Source organism: Maylandia zebra, linkage group LG5, assembly GCF_041146795.1.
Source record: "Maylandia zebra isolate NMK-2024a linkage group LG5, Mzebra_GT3a, whole genome shotgun sequence".
Lineage (NCBI taxonomy): Eukaryota > Metazoa > Chordata > Actinopteri > Cichliformes > Cichlidae > Maylandia > Maylandia zebra.
The window spans coordinates 42,382,986-42,399,165 of NC_135171.1; the positions used below are offsets into that span (position 1 = coordinate 42,382,986).

The window sequence follows — 16,180 nt, forward strand, 5'->3', positions numbered from 1 at the left end:
ACTCAGAGGCGCTTTTAAATGAGACAGGGGTCAGAGGTCGCACAGCGTTAGTGTGGGGAGGATGAGCCAATCGCAGAGTAGAAAAAACCTTCAGGCTCAGCGAGGCGCCCGTGTTTGACCAGAGGACTCGGAGTGCTTCGCTTTAATGCGCACAGACACGTTATTCAGACACCTCGAATAAAAACGTAAAAATAAAACCAGACACACAAATCACAGCGCTCTGAGCACAGCTGCTTCCGGTCAACCCACCCGAGAGAAAGGTGGATGCAGCTAAAGGTCAGGACCGCCCACAGATACTTCAGCAAGTTTTAAATATAGAAGTTTAAAACAAGAAGGGATTGTTAACAGTGATGTGACCAACTGGAGCGTGATGAGCACCAAACCAAAGGATGAACTCACTGTGGGAGTTTTTCCACCTGCAGACAAAACCAGCTGCAGAGAAAGTCACAGGAATAAAATATGCAGCATTAACCTTTACAGCAGAGTTCCACAGGGTTCAGTGCTAGGACCAGTTCTGTTTACATTATACATGCTTCCCTTAGGCAGCATCATTAGAAGACATAGCATACATTTACACTGCTATGCAGATGACACCCAGCTCTATCTGTCCATGAAGCCAGATAACACACACCAATGAGTTAAACTGCAGGAATGTCTTAAAGACATAAAGACCTGGATGGCCGCTAACTTTCTGCTTCTTAATTCAGATCAAACTGAGGTTATTGTACTCGGCCCTGAAAAGCTTAGAAATATGGTATCTAAGCAGACTCTTACTCTGGATGGCATTACCTTGGCCTCCAGTAACGCTGTGAGGAACCTTGGAGTCATTTTTGACCAGGACATGTCCTTCAACGCACATATTAAACAAATATGTAAGACTGCTTTCTTTCATTTGTGCAACATCTCTAAAGTTAGAAATATCCTGTCTCAGAGTGACGCTGAAAAACTAGTTCATGCATTTATTACTTCCAGGCTGGACGACTGTAATTCATTATTATCAGGAAGTCCTAAAAACTCACTGAAAAGCCTTCAGCTGATCCAAAATACTGCAGCAAGAGTCCTGACAGGGACTAGAAAGAGAGAGCAGATTTCTCCTGTTTTGGCTTCCTGTTAAATCCAGAATTCAAAATCCTGCTCCTCACATACAAGGTCTTAAATAATCAGGCCCCATCTTATCTTAATGACCTTGTAGTACCATATCACCCTATTAGAGCACTTCGCTCTCGCTCTGCAGGCCTACTTGTTGTTCCTAGAGTATTTAAAAGTAGAATGGGAGGCAGAGCCTTCAGTTTTCAGGCCCCTCTTCTGTGGAACCAGCTTCCAGTTTGGATTCAGGAGACAGACACTATCTCTACTTTCAAGATTAGGCTTCAAACTTTCCTTTAAAGCATATAGTTAGGGCTGCAACGGTTCATCGTGTGTTTCGAATAATTCGATTAGAAAAAATTCTAGACACATTCTTTGCTTCAGCACTTCGTTTAAGGCACGGCCATGACGTGCTCGCTGGTCTTCATCGCAGACACCACAGACGTGCGCACGCACACACACACACACGCACACACACACTCACCTTCCCCAGCTGCTGATGGACACTCAGGTTGTACATCATCACGATCCCGTCCACGATCTCCAGCAGCGACTTGTCTGCAATTTGTTGATCGGGCTCCTCGAGCGGTCGCCCCAGCAACAGGCCGTCGTTGCCATGACTTCCCTCGACTTCAGGTTGCAGAGAAACAGGAAATGGTTAAAAAAGGCAAGAGATTTTTACAGCTGTGGCACTTCCACCCAAAGACTCAGGCGATGATAACTGGCTCCACGCCAACTTCACGCTGTGTCTAACCGGCCAATCAGGCACGAGCGCCTCATTTGACTAATGAAGGAAACAACCAGAGACCAACTTAGTCTGGGCCAACAGTGAAAAATAATGATGTGAAATCAACAGGACACCTGACACACCCCAACAGGAAGTGACCCAATTAAAGCTCCCAGCACACGAATACCTCGTAAAGCTGAACACGCCGGGCTGAAAGCACGTGGTATGAAACACACTGGTGGACATCGCGAGGGATCGATCCACCTCCATCCACGCTCTGTCCCACCATCCAGAACCAGAACGCAGGAACCAATCACTTCTTCTCAAACGTCTCCAACACTGTCACTGACAAAGTACTTCCTGATATTTTACCTGGCAGATTCCTCTGCTGCTTTGTTTCCTGCCATCACCATGCTTACTCTGATTACTGTGCTGGGTGCAGAAAGGAGAGCGTGGCTGAACATTTATCACTACCTTCGATTGGAGGATGAAGTGGAACAACACGCAGACTCCAACTGAAAGATGGAAGCGCAGACGTTTTCCTGCAGCGATCACGGCTCGGGCCCTTCTCTCACTTTGCTCGTCTCCTGCACGCCGGTGTCATTGCACCACAAATGCAAAAACTGAGCGAGAGGGGCTGCTGGTGTGTGTGTGTGTGTGTGTGTGTGTGTGTGTGTGTGTGTGTGTGTGTGTGTGTGTGTGTGTGTGTGGGTGAGTGAGTGAGTGAGTGAGTGAGTGAGTGAGTGTGTGTGTGTGTGTGTGATAGCAAACACTGAAATTATTTCTTTGCACGCAGGAATGAATTTTCTTCGCTCAAAAGAAATTTCTCCTCAAAATGCAACACTTGCACCTGCAAACCTTTTTACGTGCGCTCAGAATAGTGGCACAAAAATGACGCCATACATCCACAGAGGAAGTGACTCGCTCGTCACGTTGACGCCTAGGTGAACCTCACACAATTAAATTCTGATTCTCACTTCCTAAAAGCTCCACGCAAAGCGAGCAAATGCGGAAGTGATCCCCTGTGTGGCTGTTCATCACGCCTGTAAAAGCAAACTTCCTGACAAATCACTGACCTCCTGCTGCCAGCAGGGGGCGCCACGCACTGCCACATAGACCTGCTTCGTATTTTCAAACGCAGGAGAAGCTCTGAGCAAACGGGGCTGATGCCCGTGAGTTCCGTAGCAGGAGCGAGTTGTACTCACTGTCCTCCTCGGTGCGCTGCTCCACGGCGAGCGTTCGGACCTTCACCTTCTCCGGCTGACTCAGGGGTCGCCTGGGGGTCATCAGGCTGACGGCGGCCGTGCTCAAGAAGCGGTTGGCCCGACCCAAAGTGGGAGAACTCAACCAGCTGGGCCTCGCCAGAGCTCCGCCCATCGCCACGGCCCCGGGCAGCCTCTGTGGTCAGACGGAAAAAAAAAAAAAAGTGATGTCAGAGGATCAGGAGGTCAGAGGTCACAGCTGTCTGCACAGATGTTTGGTCACACATTTAGAAACTATGGATATTAAACATCAGTGAGGATAATTTTTTAAAGCTTGTTCTTTAAAAAACGAGTGGATACGTTTTACCTCACTTCCTGTCTAACCCACAGTTTCAGCTAGGGCAGCCAATCGGGGGAGGGGCTTAAAGCAGTACGGATTAAAACCACGATCAGTGAACGGGAACAATGAAGACAAATGGAAGCAGCCTGAGAGAAACATGGACGAGGCTCTCCGTCAGACGCAGCCAGCTGTGCTTCACATCTGCAGCTGCCACGCCCTGCAGAGCCACCCGTCAGCTGGTTCTGGTCTCGCCACGCCAACATTTTGCAGCATGTCGTCTTCAGAGCGGCTCAGCCCACAGAAACAGGTGCGGGCGCAGGCTTAGACAAAGCGGGCGTGCCGTCACCGGCGCCGTTAGATCGGCTCTCCAACTCAGAGCGTGCACGCCATAAAAATGTTTCATGGTTTTTAATGGCGGCAGAACGTGTTGAAACCATCGCCGTGCACTCGCTCTTCATAACGTTTACATGTTCCATCGTTTTATTTCAATATCTGGAAGTACTCATGTGTACTTTTACACATACTGTTTACTCGGTGACACACAAACAAATGACATCACCACATCACCTGAGCAGCTCCGCTCTCGTCGTCCTCGTCCAGGTCGTCCATGGACGTGGCCTGGATCTCCGCGGGGTCGATGATGATGTTTGCTTTACTCGCCAAATCGTCTGAAAAAGAGAAAACAGGCACATTTGTCATGTTGTAGTTCTTCACTCATGAAAACAAACCCATCAGCTGAGTTTCATCAAGCTGTCTGCAGAAAAACGCCAACATCAGACGAGCACAGCTCTCACAGCGGCATTTTATATTCACTCAGACCCCAAAACACCATCAGAAAAGTTCAAAACCACAGAAATACGTTTAAAAACAAACTGCAACCCTACATTAAAACTGAGCTTAGCCGTCCAGGCCAGCTCGCACCGGCTTTCTACGAACGTTCTGACCGCTGACGAGGTCAAACCGTCGAGCCGTGCCGGGCGCGTCAGGAGGAGACGGCCTCAGACTGATCGGAGAGCGTGTGAGCGTTAGCCAATGAGCATCAGCCTGACAGGAAGCTGGCAGTAACGAAGAAACTGTCACTGGTACTGAGAGTGAAGGAGGGCGGGTGTTAAAAGTCTGAGCTGACTGGTTGGCCCGTGCAGGAAGTTCCCGACCAATCTGCAGAGGACTTCCTCGACTAAACCTTCAGGAACACACGCTCAAAGTCAAACGTCCAAAATACAAATGGCTGTAAGTTGTTCGGGCTCCTCTTCATCACGAGCGACTGTAGGAGGAAGCAGCGTGCCCGCCTTTGAGAGGAAATGGAAGCGAGCGGGCCGCCGGAGCGGATAACTGATGGCAGTTGTGCAGCGCTGCCAGTCAGCACAACGGAGTGAATCAATCCACATTACACACCTGCTGATGGCGGCCTCATTTCTCCCCACGGAAACATCATTCAGACGCTTGCTCTTGATACTGAGGCGAAGCCCGCTGGCTCAGGACCATCGGCGCTCACCGCTAACCCCGTCACGCCTCTTGTATTTCATATCTGTGAGTCTGAGGCCTCGCCATCGTCAGTCAGTGTACGGGGGGTACAGACATCAAACACACCTGACAGGATCTCAAACGGTTCTTTTGGGTGATGGTTGGTGTATTTACCTCCTCACGCCAACCCCGCCCCCCAGCGGCTTTCAACCTGATGGGGGGCAAACTGGTCAAACTGGTTACGTTAGAGGTTTCTATCCAACATGGAGCACTTGCTCCCTCTGGTGGAGACAGCTGTGATGACCGACTTCAGATTTGATCCAGTTATTAACGCGGGCGCGCTTGCCTGCTTCCAGCTCCCTGTCCTTCATCTTGGATGAGTTAACAATAATCCCCGTTTATGTGACACCTCTGTGCACCCTGCTTTAGCTCCTCCCCCTCTGAGCACCTTTGCTCCTGATTGGCTGCTCCTCACAAACTGAGTTCAAGATTCCTACGCAGGCACAGCTCGTCATTAGACAGACGTGACAGGAAATCAATGAAGGAGATCTTGAGAAAGGATTCACGCTCGCACACGTCACCAAAGCAGCGACAGCTCGTCCAATCACGTTGTCCTGGGGCACTTCTGACTCTCCCAGCCGCCAATCAGCTGATCAGACACTGAGGGGGTCGGTGTGAAGTGACTCCTGCATGTCCCAGCGCTCTGGGCTCAGAGTCATTACCAAACACCTAAACTGACAACAGACACAGGAGCATGCTGGACAGGGCCACGCCCCCCACGAGCACGCCTCCCAGGGCCACGCCCACCAGGAGCACACCTTACCTTTTAGGGTTTTCTTCAGGTGGGACAGCAGCCCGCCCAGCCTCTGCAGGTCGAAGTAGTCCACCTTCCCGTTATAGAACAACTGAGGAGGGACGTAGGCCTCTGTGAGGGGTACAGAAGCACATCACTGAGGGAAGACGCACACACGCACGGGCACACACACACACACACACACGCGCATGCGCGTGTGTGTGTGTGTGTGTGTGCCCGTGCGTGTGTGCGTGTGTGTGTGTGTGTGTGTGTGTGTGTGTGTGTGTGCGCGCGCGCCCGTGCGAGACCTGCAGTGGAGCAGAAGCTTCCACTGCAGGTCTCACTCATGAGTCTTGAAATTACCTTGCCGTTGGTGGAATATGCATACAGGTAATTTCAAGACTCATGAGTGAGACCTGCAGTGGAAGCTTCTGCTCCACTGCAGGTCTCGCACGGGCGCACACACTCGCGCGCACACACACACACACTCGCGCGCACACACACACTCGCGCGCACGCACGCACACTCGCACGCACACACACTCGCACGCACACACACTCGCACGCACACACACTCGCACGCACACACACTCGCACGCACACACACGCACGCACACACACGCACGCACACACACTCGCGCACACACACACACACACTGTGTGGCTCAGTGTGTCGTACCGTCGCTGCTCACGCTGCTCGGACTCTTGCGGTGTCCTTCGTCCCAGCAGCCTCTGACCGCTGTGATGAGGCGGTGCAGGAAACACACCATGTACTCAGGCGGACACAGAGCCGTGGGGTGCTGCTCAAACACACAGAGTGCACGCATGTGCAAACACACACGTGAGGCTTTACCCGTGATTAGAGCGCACTGATAAAAACACGTCTCCATGAAATCAAACCTGTGGTTTCAGTTTGTCTGCGTCGCTCACAGACAGGAACAAACTGACCTGTGGAAACACTGACATGACGTGAGAGGGTGGCGTTCCTCGCTGCTCCTTACCCCTCTGTTGCTGGCGTTTTCCTGGAGGAACTTCCTGAACTTGTTGAGGAAAATGTAGCGCGATGCTTCTCCCTGAAAGAGGAGCAGAGCTCAGTTTTTCTCTTCACTGCAGTTTGAAACAGGAGAAGCGATTGCTGCAGTCCAACCCTCAGTCTGATCAGACCGAGTGTTACTCGGGGAGGACGCCAACGTTCACGTCAGGCCGAAGCATCCGAGGACGACACGGAGAGTAAAAACTGAGAACAGGCAGACCCTGGATCTGTTTTTGGATAAACGGGGAATACTGCACGATCATCCGTTTGGTCTCTGAGCAGGATAGGAATAAAAGCTGCTGTTAGACACACAGACCTTAAAGTTCTTTAGTGCGTCAGAGTCGTGGTTTCAAAGTGCAGCGATCCAACTCGCACCGAGGGAAACCGCGGATCAGTGAGTTTGACGGGTTCGCTGCTAAAACCTAAAAAGGCTCTCGTGTCTGTGACTGAAAAGACTTTCTTTAAATCACCATCAAGAAAAAACTAAAAATGGGTCTATGATACAACGTGTTTCCTGATGATCTTACAGTTACAGGAACGAAAGAGCAGCGGGGTGAATAGCACGGTTGGTCGTCGCCTTCACGCCGAGGTGCCGTTTCCTCCCGGTTACGTGATTTGGTTTAAAATAAATGCTTAAAGCAAAGCGACTCCGTGCCCGGGCCGTTATCGCTTTGAGCGCTCGCTCCGTGAATTCGTTGGCAGTTGCTTGGATACGTGCTACTGTGCTGCAGGAGAGCCGGCACAGCTGAGGTATCTGATCTGAGCCGAACACCTGAACCTCCACCCGACAGAAACACCGACGCTGAAACGTCTCGCCACCGCAAACATCAGAGCAGCGTCCTGACCGCGGTCGCCATCACCAACACATCACGGCGCTGCACCCACCGTGCTCTTGTCCTTGTTGTTGAGCAGCAGCCTCAGGATCTGAACCTGCAACTCCTCCACCACTGCAGGAGAACAGAGGTCAGAGGTCAGAGGAGCGCACACAGACAGTCCAGGTAAGCAGACAGGTGGGTGGTCTCAAAGACAGGAACTCAGTGAAACACCAAAATAAAACAGTAAAGTACTAAAACAGAACACGGCCGAGTGATGGAGACCGACCTTCGATCCTCTTCTTCAGCCTCTGGCAGCCTCTCTCGTAGGCTCGGCGCCTCAGACGCTCGTCGGCGCTCTCGTCTTTGGGCTCGCGCTCGTCTTTACCCTGTTTGATAAAGAAGCATTGTTTAAAGCTCTCACACCTGTGCTGCTGTAAACACCTGATGGCTGCAGCCTTCCCCTGAGGAGCCTGCGGTTCGTCTGTCACGGTCAGTTCTTACGTCACATCTGATTTGTCGTTGCGCACGTCACAGAGGTAAACGGCCTCTCTCTGTTTGAGCTTCGCTGCTTTCAGCTTAATGACTTTGACACACTCGATAACATTTCGTCAGGAGCGAGGAGACGCAAACGGCAGAGCCTCGGTTTCTCTCACCTCTTTGTCGAAGTGCGTGGGCCACCAGGTGGTTGGGATGAGCTCCTCTAGCCCCGCCTCCTTCACCCTCAGAGGAGTCTTGATGTAAAAGAACACAACCGAGCGCAGAACGTCGAACGTGAGCTTCGGTTAAGGAGAATGCCGCGACAGCGGTTTAAATGTCACAGAGCGCTTTCGCTTGGCGGCTGAAGGATATAAGACGTTGCTGAGCAGGTACTTCCTGGATTTCTCGTGGCGCAGGATGGCCGTGGTCAGCCGCAGGTAGTGGATCTGAAACACAAGCACATCAGCTGGAGAACATCTGGAAACACGTGACATGAAAAAAAAAAAGATTTTAGATGAAGTTTGTCGCCACCTGCACACAAACATTTAAAGTTTGGTCTCTGAAGATGAACCTCCTGTGTCAGTGAGGTCGCTCTGCAGGCCCCGCCCCCTGACCTTATATAACCTGTGGGGCTCTGTTTGTTTGTCCTACCTGGAAGCCCAAGTCTGGGATGATGGGGGAGAAGCGGTAGGCCCTGAGTAAGGACATCATGAGTTGCTTCAGACACTCGTTCACCTCGTGGTCCTGCAAACAGAGGACAGAGGACGCAGAGGACAGAGGACGCAGAGGACAGAGGACAGCAGATGAACGCAGAGGACAAAGAGGACAAAGAGGACGCAGAGGACAGAGAGGACAAAGAGGACGCAGAGGACAGAGAGGACAAAGAGGACGCAGAGGACAGAGAGGACAAAGAGGACGCAGAGGACAGAGAGGACAGCAGATGAACGCAGAGGACAGAGAGGACAGCAGATGAACGCAGAGGACAGAGAGGACGCAGAGGACAGAGAGGACAGAGAGGACAAAGAGGACGCAGAGGACAGAGAGGACAAAGAGGACGCAGAGGACAGAGAGGACAAAGAGGACGCAGAGGACAGAGAGGACGCAGAGGACAGAGAGGACGCAGAGGACAGAGAGGACGCAGAGGACAGAGAGGACGCAGAGGACAGCAGAGGACAGAGAGGACGCAGAGGACAGCAGAGGACAGCAGAGGACGCAGAGGACAGCAGATGGACGCAGAGGACAGCAGATGGACGCAGAGGACAGCAGATGGACGCAGAGGACAGCAGATGGACAGAGAGGACAGAGAGGACGCAGAGGACAGCAGAGGACAGAGAGGACGCAGAGGACAGCAGAGGACAGAGAGGACGCAGAGGACAGCAGATGGATGCAGAGGACAGCAGATGGACGCAGAGGACAGCAGATGGACAGAGAGGACAGAGAGGACAGAGAGGTTTCAGGCTGTGGTACTCCAGAAAAACATCCTGATGCAGACGCTCTACAGTAAATATCACCAATTTAAACGAGTGCTTTTAACCGTCGCCTCCTTGTTTGAACCTCCGGGTCCTCCTCTGTGGAGTCTGGGTGCCACCGTGAGGCGGTAAATAAACCAACCATCAGCTATTAGGAGATCTGTACACATGTTCAGCATGCTGTCACTTTTATTTAGGAGCTCAGCATGAACTGTCGGCACTACACGTGCTCGAAACATTCACAGGGTTTCTGCCTCAGAGGCAGCGGTTGGAGCAGAAACACCCACACGGACGTGTGTGACCAGTCGACGTTGCTATGGTCACTACTCATTTAACCCAACCGTTAACATTTTAATTGAACCTTAATACCCCAAGATGGAGCAACCCTTCAAGCTCACAGTGGAGATGAGCTTTGTTTGACAGCCGGGCTCCCCTTAGCGGGACAGGGCGGAGCTCAGCCATTCAGGAGGCGCCCTGAGTGGAGCAGCTATGTCTCCACATTGAAGGGAGGCAGCTGAGGCGCTGGCCTCCTGGAGGTGGTGTCCTGGGCAGCTCCGACGCTTCCTACAGGAGGTGAAAGTACTGTGCAATACTCCAGAACATTGTATTATTATTAACTTGCTATTATTGAACAAAGTGCTGATGTTTTTGTTTCTGTGGAGCAACATGAAAGTTGAATTAACCTTTTAACAACCACACGTCATCCATGCCGTCATTAGTTTTTATTCATGTATCCTCAGATGTGGAACTCTGCAGGAGAGCATCCACTCTAAGATGTTTTTATGCATCTGTCCCAAGTTACAGATTCATCTTGATATGAAGAAAATTTCAGCCTGTTGTCTTTAAAGGTTTGTGAACTATTCGTGAAAAAGGCAAAAAGGCCTGAAAGTGGGTCGACGGACCATAAAAAAGAAAAAACCATCTTGAGTTTTGGACACATGACGGGGCGATGCAAACCCAGGGCCGCCTCCTGTGAGGAGATGGTGTACAGCAGGATGCGTCTCCCTCTTTTTGAGGTCACTAACCAAGAGGAGCTTTCAGCCCAACCTGCAGGTGATGAAGCTTTCTCCTCATTGGCTGACACAACAGGAATAAATAAAAGATGCTGATCGAGTGTTTGTGCGGCCGCATCAATCCGAGCTGCTTGATGAACGGACACAGTAAAATGGAAGGCGGGGGAGTTCGCACTGAAGAAAACATGAAACTGTCTCAGGAAAGAAACACCTGGACGGACAGGTGTGCGCGTACACCGACCCTCGTCAAAAGGTATTCTAAAGGTCGTGATGCGTGCTTTTAATAACCGAAGTGGAGCTTTACCACAGATCATCAGCAGCAACCAGCTGATCAGACCGTTCTGGAAATGTAACATTTTTAAATGATTTGTTACGTTCGTGGTTTTCACAGTAAAAACCTGCGTTTCATGTTTTTGTGTGACTTTAGCTCGAAACAGGAAGTCATGATGAAAACGCACCTGTACAGTCGGACACGAGGCGGAGCTGCAACAATGAGGTAAGCAGGTGTTAAGGTGACGGTCCACAAGGCCAGGTATAAATGCAGCAACTTTAAATGACGTCCCTGAACCTGAGCGCGTCCTGCTTCTTCTGTTTACACGTCTTGTATTTCTGTGCATGTTTGCAGTTACCCTGTGGACGCACAGTCCAGTTTTTGGGTTTAGGCCTGCGGTGGCAGTGAGCCAAGCGTGCAGATTTACCTCCATCAGCAGCCAGAAGAGGTCGAGCAGCTGCTGGATGAGCGGGTGTTCGTCCACCGAACCTCCTCCCTCCAGAATCCCCAGCAGGAAGTTCATCAGCACGTCCTCCACCAGATACACCTTACACTGCAACCAGACAACCCCACCATCAGTGCACGTGACCTGATGACATCACATTTTCAGACAGAGGTGATTTCATCCATTCAAACGCATCGCCTGCACAAACAGCGCCCCAAACAGAGGATTTAGTTTCCACTGTGGATGGATTTAATCAGCTGCAGAGCACGGTGCACGAGAAGTCTGGGAACTAAAACAAAGGCCATCTCCAGTTTGCTTCAGTTCATGTGGCTGCATGCAGTCTGTTCTTTTAAACTTTACAGTTACAGCTCTGATGCTGGATATAAAATCCAGCTGAATAATCTGCTTCTGTTTGTTGTGTCTCAGCCTCACAGCAGGATCATGAGAAACAGTCTGAGTGACACTCAGCTCATTATTAGAAACTTTATGCTTCGTATGAACCACGACAGGAAGCGAGCCGACGTAGTTTATGCTTTTCCCTGTCGTCTCTTCTCCGTGTATTTAAATACGAGTGACAACGTCTGATAATAAAAACGAACTCTAAAAACAGACTCTGGTGGAAAAGTCCTCATCCAGAAACACGGACGACAGGAGCAGCCTCGTTTTAACCACAGCGCTGTTTAAGCACTTTGATTATTCAGTTAATAACAGAGCAGCGGTCAGTTTTAGCGATCTCTGAACACGCCCTGTTAGCCTCACATCGGTATCTTTGGGTGGTTTTCAGTTTCCTGACGCTTCATGCAATAAAGGAAAAAAGCTACAAACACAGCATATTTCACCATGAGTGGAGCAAAGTGGTTAAAGATGTGAGCCAGAGTGACGAGGACGGTCGGCTCTCCGTGAAGCCTCCACACGGCGCAGTCCTTCTCCACCAGCCTCTCCTCCTGCAGCAGTAAAGGACAGACAAAGGACGCACCTTTCACTTTACCTGCACGTCAACCAAACACCAGGCTGAAGACAGGCAATGCCATTTTCACCTGCTCGTGTTCCTACCTGAGCGTCGATGGCGGTGGACAGGACGTTCTTGATGTAGCCCAGCAGTTTGTGGGCCTTCATCAGGTCTGCAGCTGGAGGGTTCTGGAGGGGCAGGTAGCCGTCCACGGGGTACGTGGGTCACAGTCGGGTTAAAGACAAACTCACGACACCACAGCAGCATTTATCCAATCGAATTCAACTCATTGGTGTGTGTTATCTGGCTTCATGGACAGAGAGCTGGGTGTCATCTGCATAGCAGTGTAAATGTATGCTATGTCTTCTAATGATGCTGCCTAAGGGAAGCATGTATAATGTAAACAGAACTGGTCCTAGCACTGAACCCTGTGGAACTCCATAATTAACCTCAGTGTGTGAAGAGGACTCTCCACTTACAGATGTTCCAGGGAAATCTTTCACAGCAAAAGAGTTGTACAAACCCATAAAGCCAAACAGCATTTTTCAGATGGATGCTGAAAAAATACAATGGGACCAGCTTAGTTAAAAAGAGCTCAGTTTGAAATCCTACGCCTGTAGAAGCTTCTCTGTGCCGTCCATGACTCCACCATGCAAACGTACGGCCCTGATAGCTCCCAGGGGAGTGGCGCTAACACCTGCCGGCAGGGCTTCTGGACACTTTGCGATTAGTTGTGAAGGATATCTGAGGGGCCTGCTGCCGAAGTTGAAAGCCACTGACTCTTTAAAGGAGAGGCTGATGGCGGGAAAGTAAGCGATGCCAGGACCCATCTTAATGTTGGTGAAGGCCGTCCCCAAAGACTGGCCGTTCCTGAGGACACAGAGGACACGCTCAGTGCTTTACTAAACAATGAGGACACATCAGAGAAGACTTCAACCACAAACGGAGTCACTGACAGCTTAAAACCTTTTGATTCAGTCTGCAGACCAACATGTACAGTCTCATCTGTGACGGCCAGAAATCAGAATGATTTACCCAAAAAACTCCCTGAAAGGTTTATCAAAGGAAACGTGCCTAAACCTAATAACTGGCTGGGTGCGCCTTAGCAACAACAACTGCCTTCAAGCATCTGTGATAACCGTCAGTGAGTCTTTTCCAGCTGTGGAGGGATTCTGGCCCAACCGTCAGAATTGTTGGAGGGTTTGAGCTAGGGCTGGGCGATATGGCCTAGAATCCATATCACGGCATAATTTGAAGCATGTGCAGTAACAATATATATCGCGATATATTCTTTTCTTCTGTATAACGTATATTACTCACTATTAGGGACACAGGTGCAAGTGTTGCATTTTGACGAGAAATTTATTTGGTGCAAAGAAAAGCTGAATTTGAGTGAACAAAACTCATTCCTGCGTGCAAAAACTGTATTTCAGTGTTTGCTATTATCCACACACACACACACACACACACACACACACACACACACACAGCAGCCCCTCTCGCTCAGTTTTTGCATTTGCGCTTCCTCGCAACATTTCTGCCCGCGCGCGCTCAACTCTTTCTCTACACCGTTATATTTGTGCCACAAAACCAGCCAATCACAGACTTGGACGCAAAAAAATCTGATTGGCTGTTCTGGTCTCCAATCAGCTCGAAATGACAAAATGCAATATCCCAGAATCCATTTCATCCAAAACTCAAACGAGGCAGTGGCGGAGGAACACAGAGGGGCGGAGTTTGAAATATTACTCTTTCTGGGTCACAAAATAAACTTTTAAGATATTTTCATGCGAGAATGTTTCTGTGTAAACTTCTAATATCTGCTCGGTTCATCAAGACATCACATATTTGCAAAAGTGCTCTCACGTTTTCGGAGATGCCTGTTACATGCATTCAAACGTACAGCTCTGCTGTCACTTCCAACATAAATGAAGACAGGAAACTAAACAGCAGTGATGTTTGTAGGGTTACTGAAGTTTGGCTAGCTGGTATATAATGATGTGCTACGTGATTGCTAGCGACACAGCTATGTTAGCATAGCATAAACACAGTGAAGCTGGAGGATGAACGCTAACTTTCGATAATAGTTAACATGAGGGTTCCTGATGGTTAGAGACAAATGCAATCGCATGGCAGGATGCTGTAAACGGACCAAACTTCAGTCAGGAGAACAACTGAGATAATCCATCCACAATACCAGGTTAGTCATTAATATACTGCAACAACATGGGAACAGAGCAGCTGGAGAGAATTCAACATTAATGAATTAATGGTACAGAAGTGGAGGAAGCGCAGGTTTTGGCTTTCCCCATCTTCCAAAAGTGCTTCGTTTCTTTGCTATGACTGTCGCCCGGCATAAACATTGCAGATGATGTTTGCAGCCGCTGCGATGCTTTCGACCAAAACAGGCGCAGCTTGATGACACCATCAACATGCGCTATAGCGGTATAGTCAAAATCTCTACCGTTGGCCAAATTTATACCGTTTATACTGCCCACCCCTAGATTGAGCATGAACTGCCTTTTTAGGGTCATGCCACAACATCTCAGTCTGACTCAGGTCATGACTTCGACTAGCCCACTCCACTAGCCCAAAACCTTTAGTTTTTCTAAAGCCAGTCAGAGGTGGACTTGCTGCCGTGTTCTGGATCATTGTCCTGCTGCAGAAGCCAAGTCATGAACACATGTCCAGACATTCTCCTTCAGGAGGTTTTAGTAGATGTCTTCAGGTCCTGAGGCAGCGACACAGCCCCAGACCGTCTCACTACCACCACCATACCCTACAGCTGGTATCATGTTCCTTTCCTGAGATGCTGCTACTTTTACGCCACAGAGGCTCAAACTTTCCAAAAAGTTCAACTTTTGTCTCATCAGCCCAGAGTATTTTCCCAGAAGTCTTCGGGATCATCGAGATGTTTGAGGCTAGACTTTGTGTTGTTTTTGGTCAGCTTTGGTTTCACCTTTTTACTCCTTAATAACAAACAGTTTCATTTAGAAACTGCATTTTGTGTTTACTCAAGTTTGTCTAACATTTACATTTGTTTGATGTTCTGAAACATTTAAGTGTGACAATCATTCTGTATACCTAACATACGCTACAGATGTTTCACAGATGTTGCTTCTAGTCTACTCTGTCGTCACATTTTCTCAAAATTACAGTTTTATCTTTTTTTGTAAAGTCAGCTGCTCTGCTATCAAGAAACCTGTCTGTTTTTCTGATTGGTCACTTGCTCCAAACTCCGCCTCTGTCACGGGCTCATGCTGACAGCTAGCCTGATAAACTCCGGGCTGACGTTAGGATAAGTGAAGGACAGAAAGCCATCCTGATATGTTGATGATCAGAAGTTCTCGGTTTGAACCAAAGATGTAAAAAGACGACCAAACGGAGGAAAGGAGGGAAGGAAAGGACAGAGGGACTCACAGGCAGAACGTGATGGTTCCTTCATCCAGGTCTATCAGACAGCTCACGATGTCTCCTGCTGCCCACGACTGGGGAGAGAAAACACGCCGTTATGGTCACATGATGAAACAGAGGGGCAGATCCCAGCGTCTGTGTTCACGCTCACCTTTCCGTAGTTTGTCGTCGTCACGTTCCACTTTCTCACTCTGTTTCCGTCGTAAGCGTATGAGTCCGGCGTGTCACCTACACCCTCCTGAGCACAAGAACACACTGTTCAGCATCGCCGTGCCGCCATCCTTCATGGGAACGGATGCAGCAGAGGTGAAAAACAGACAGTTTTTAATGGACGCCCTCAGACACCAGCCACAGAAAACTCGATTTAGCTCTTTGATTGAAGCAAATATCCAGCTTCAATTACTTCTTTTTTAAATTTACCAACAAATATTCCAACGTTTTTGACACGCAACATTAATGTAGGCGTAACAGTCAACTTTGTGCTTTAATCAAGCATCAACCTCCACATCCTGCAGTTCCTCTGACGTCCAGCAGAAGCTCCAGCAGTGAGTCCACACAGACTCGCATTAAAACTTTGCAGCGGAAATAAAAAGGTTTAAATCCTGATACACAAACTGTTTGGTGTGTATAGATCATTTCCTCCTTCATAACAACAATATTGAGAAACAAGAAGAAAGTCAGTC

At 49.4% G+C, this 16,180-nt stretch overlaps 1 protein-coding gene across 1 annotated transcript in view; it reads right to left on the minus strand.

Annotated features, from left to right (window-relative positions):
• rnf123 (ring finger protein 123) overlaps window positions 1-16,180 on the minus strand; it is a 111,151-nt gene that overhangs the window by 91,562 nt on the left and 3,409 nt on the right. The window contains exons 8-24 of the mRNA XM_076884394.1: window positions 15,649-15,735; window positions 15,504-15,571; window positions 12,828-12,953; window positions 12,188-12,302; window positions 11,974-12,078; window positions 11,117-11,242; window positions 8,588-8,680; window positions 8,314-8,382; window positions 8,113-8,235; window positions 7,746-7,845; window positions 7,530-7,591; window positions 6,613-6,684; window positions 6,291-6,411; window positions 5,643-5,744; window positions 3,923-4,023; window positions 3,019-3,211; window positions 1,571-1,716 (exon numbers count right to left, since the gene is read on the minus strand). Coding sequence (XP_076740509.1) covers window positions 1,571-1,716; window positions 3,019-3,211; window positions 3,923-4,023; window positions 5,643-5,744; window positions 6,291-6,411; window positions 6,613-6,684; window positions 7,530-7,591; window positions 7,746-7,845; window positions 8,113-8,235; window positions 8,314-8,382; window positions 8,588-8,680; window positions 11,117-11,242; window positions 11,974-12,078; window positions 12,188-12,302; window positions 12,828-12,953; window positions 15,504-15,571; window positions 15,649-15,735 — 1,809 coding nt within the window. The remainder of the gene's footprint in view (window positions 1-1,570; window positions 1,717-3,018; window positions 3,212-3,922; window positions 4,024-5,642; window positions 5,745-6,290; window positions 6,412-6,612; window positions 6,685-7,529; window positions 7,592-7,745; window positions 7,846-8,112; window positions 8,236-8,313; window positions 8,383-8,587; window positions 8,681-11,116; window positions 11,243-11,973; window positions 12,079-12,187; window positions 12,303-12,827; window positions 12,954-15,503; window positions 15,572-15,648; window positions 15,736-16,180) is intronic.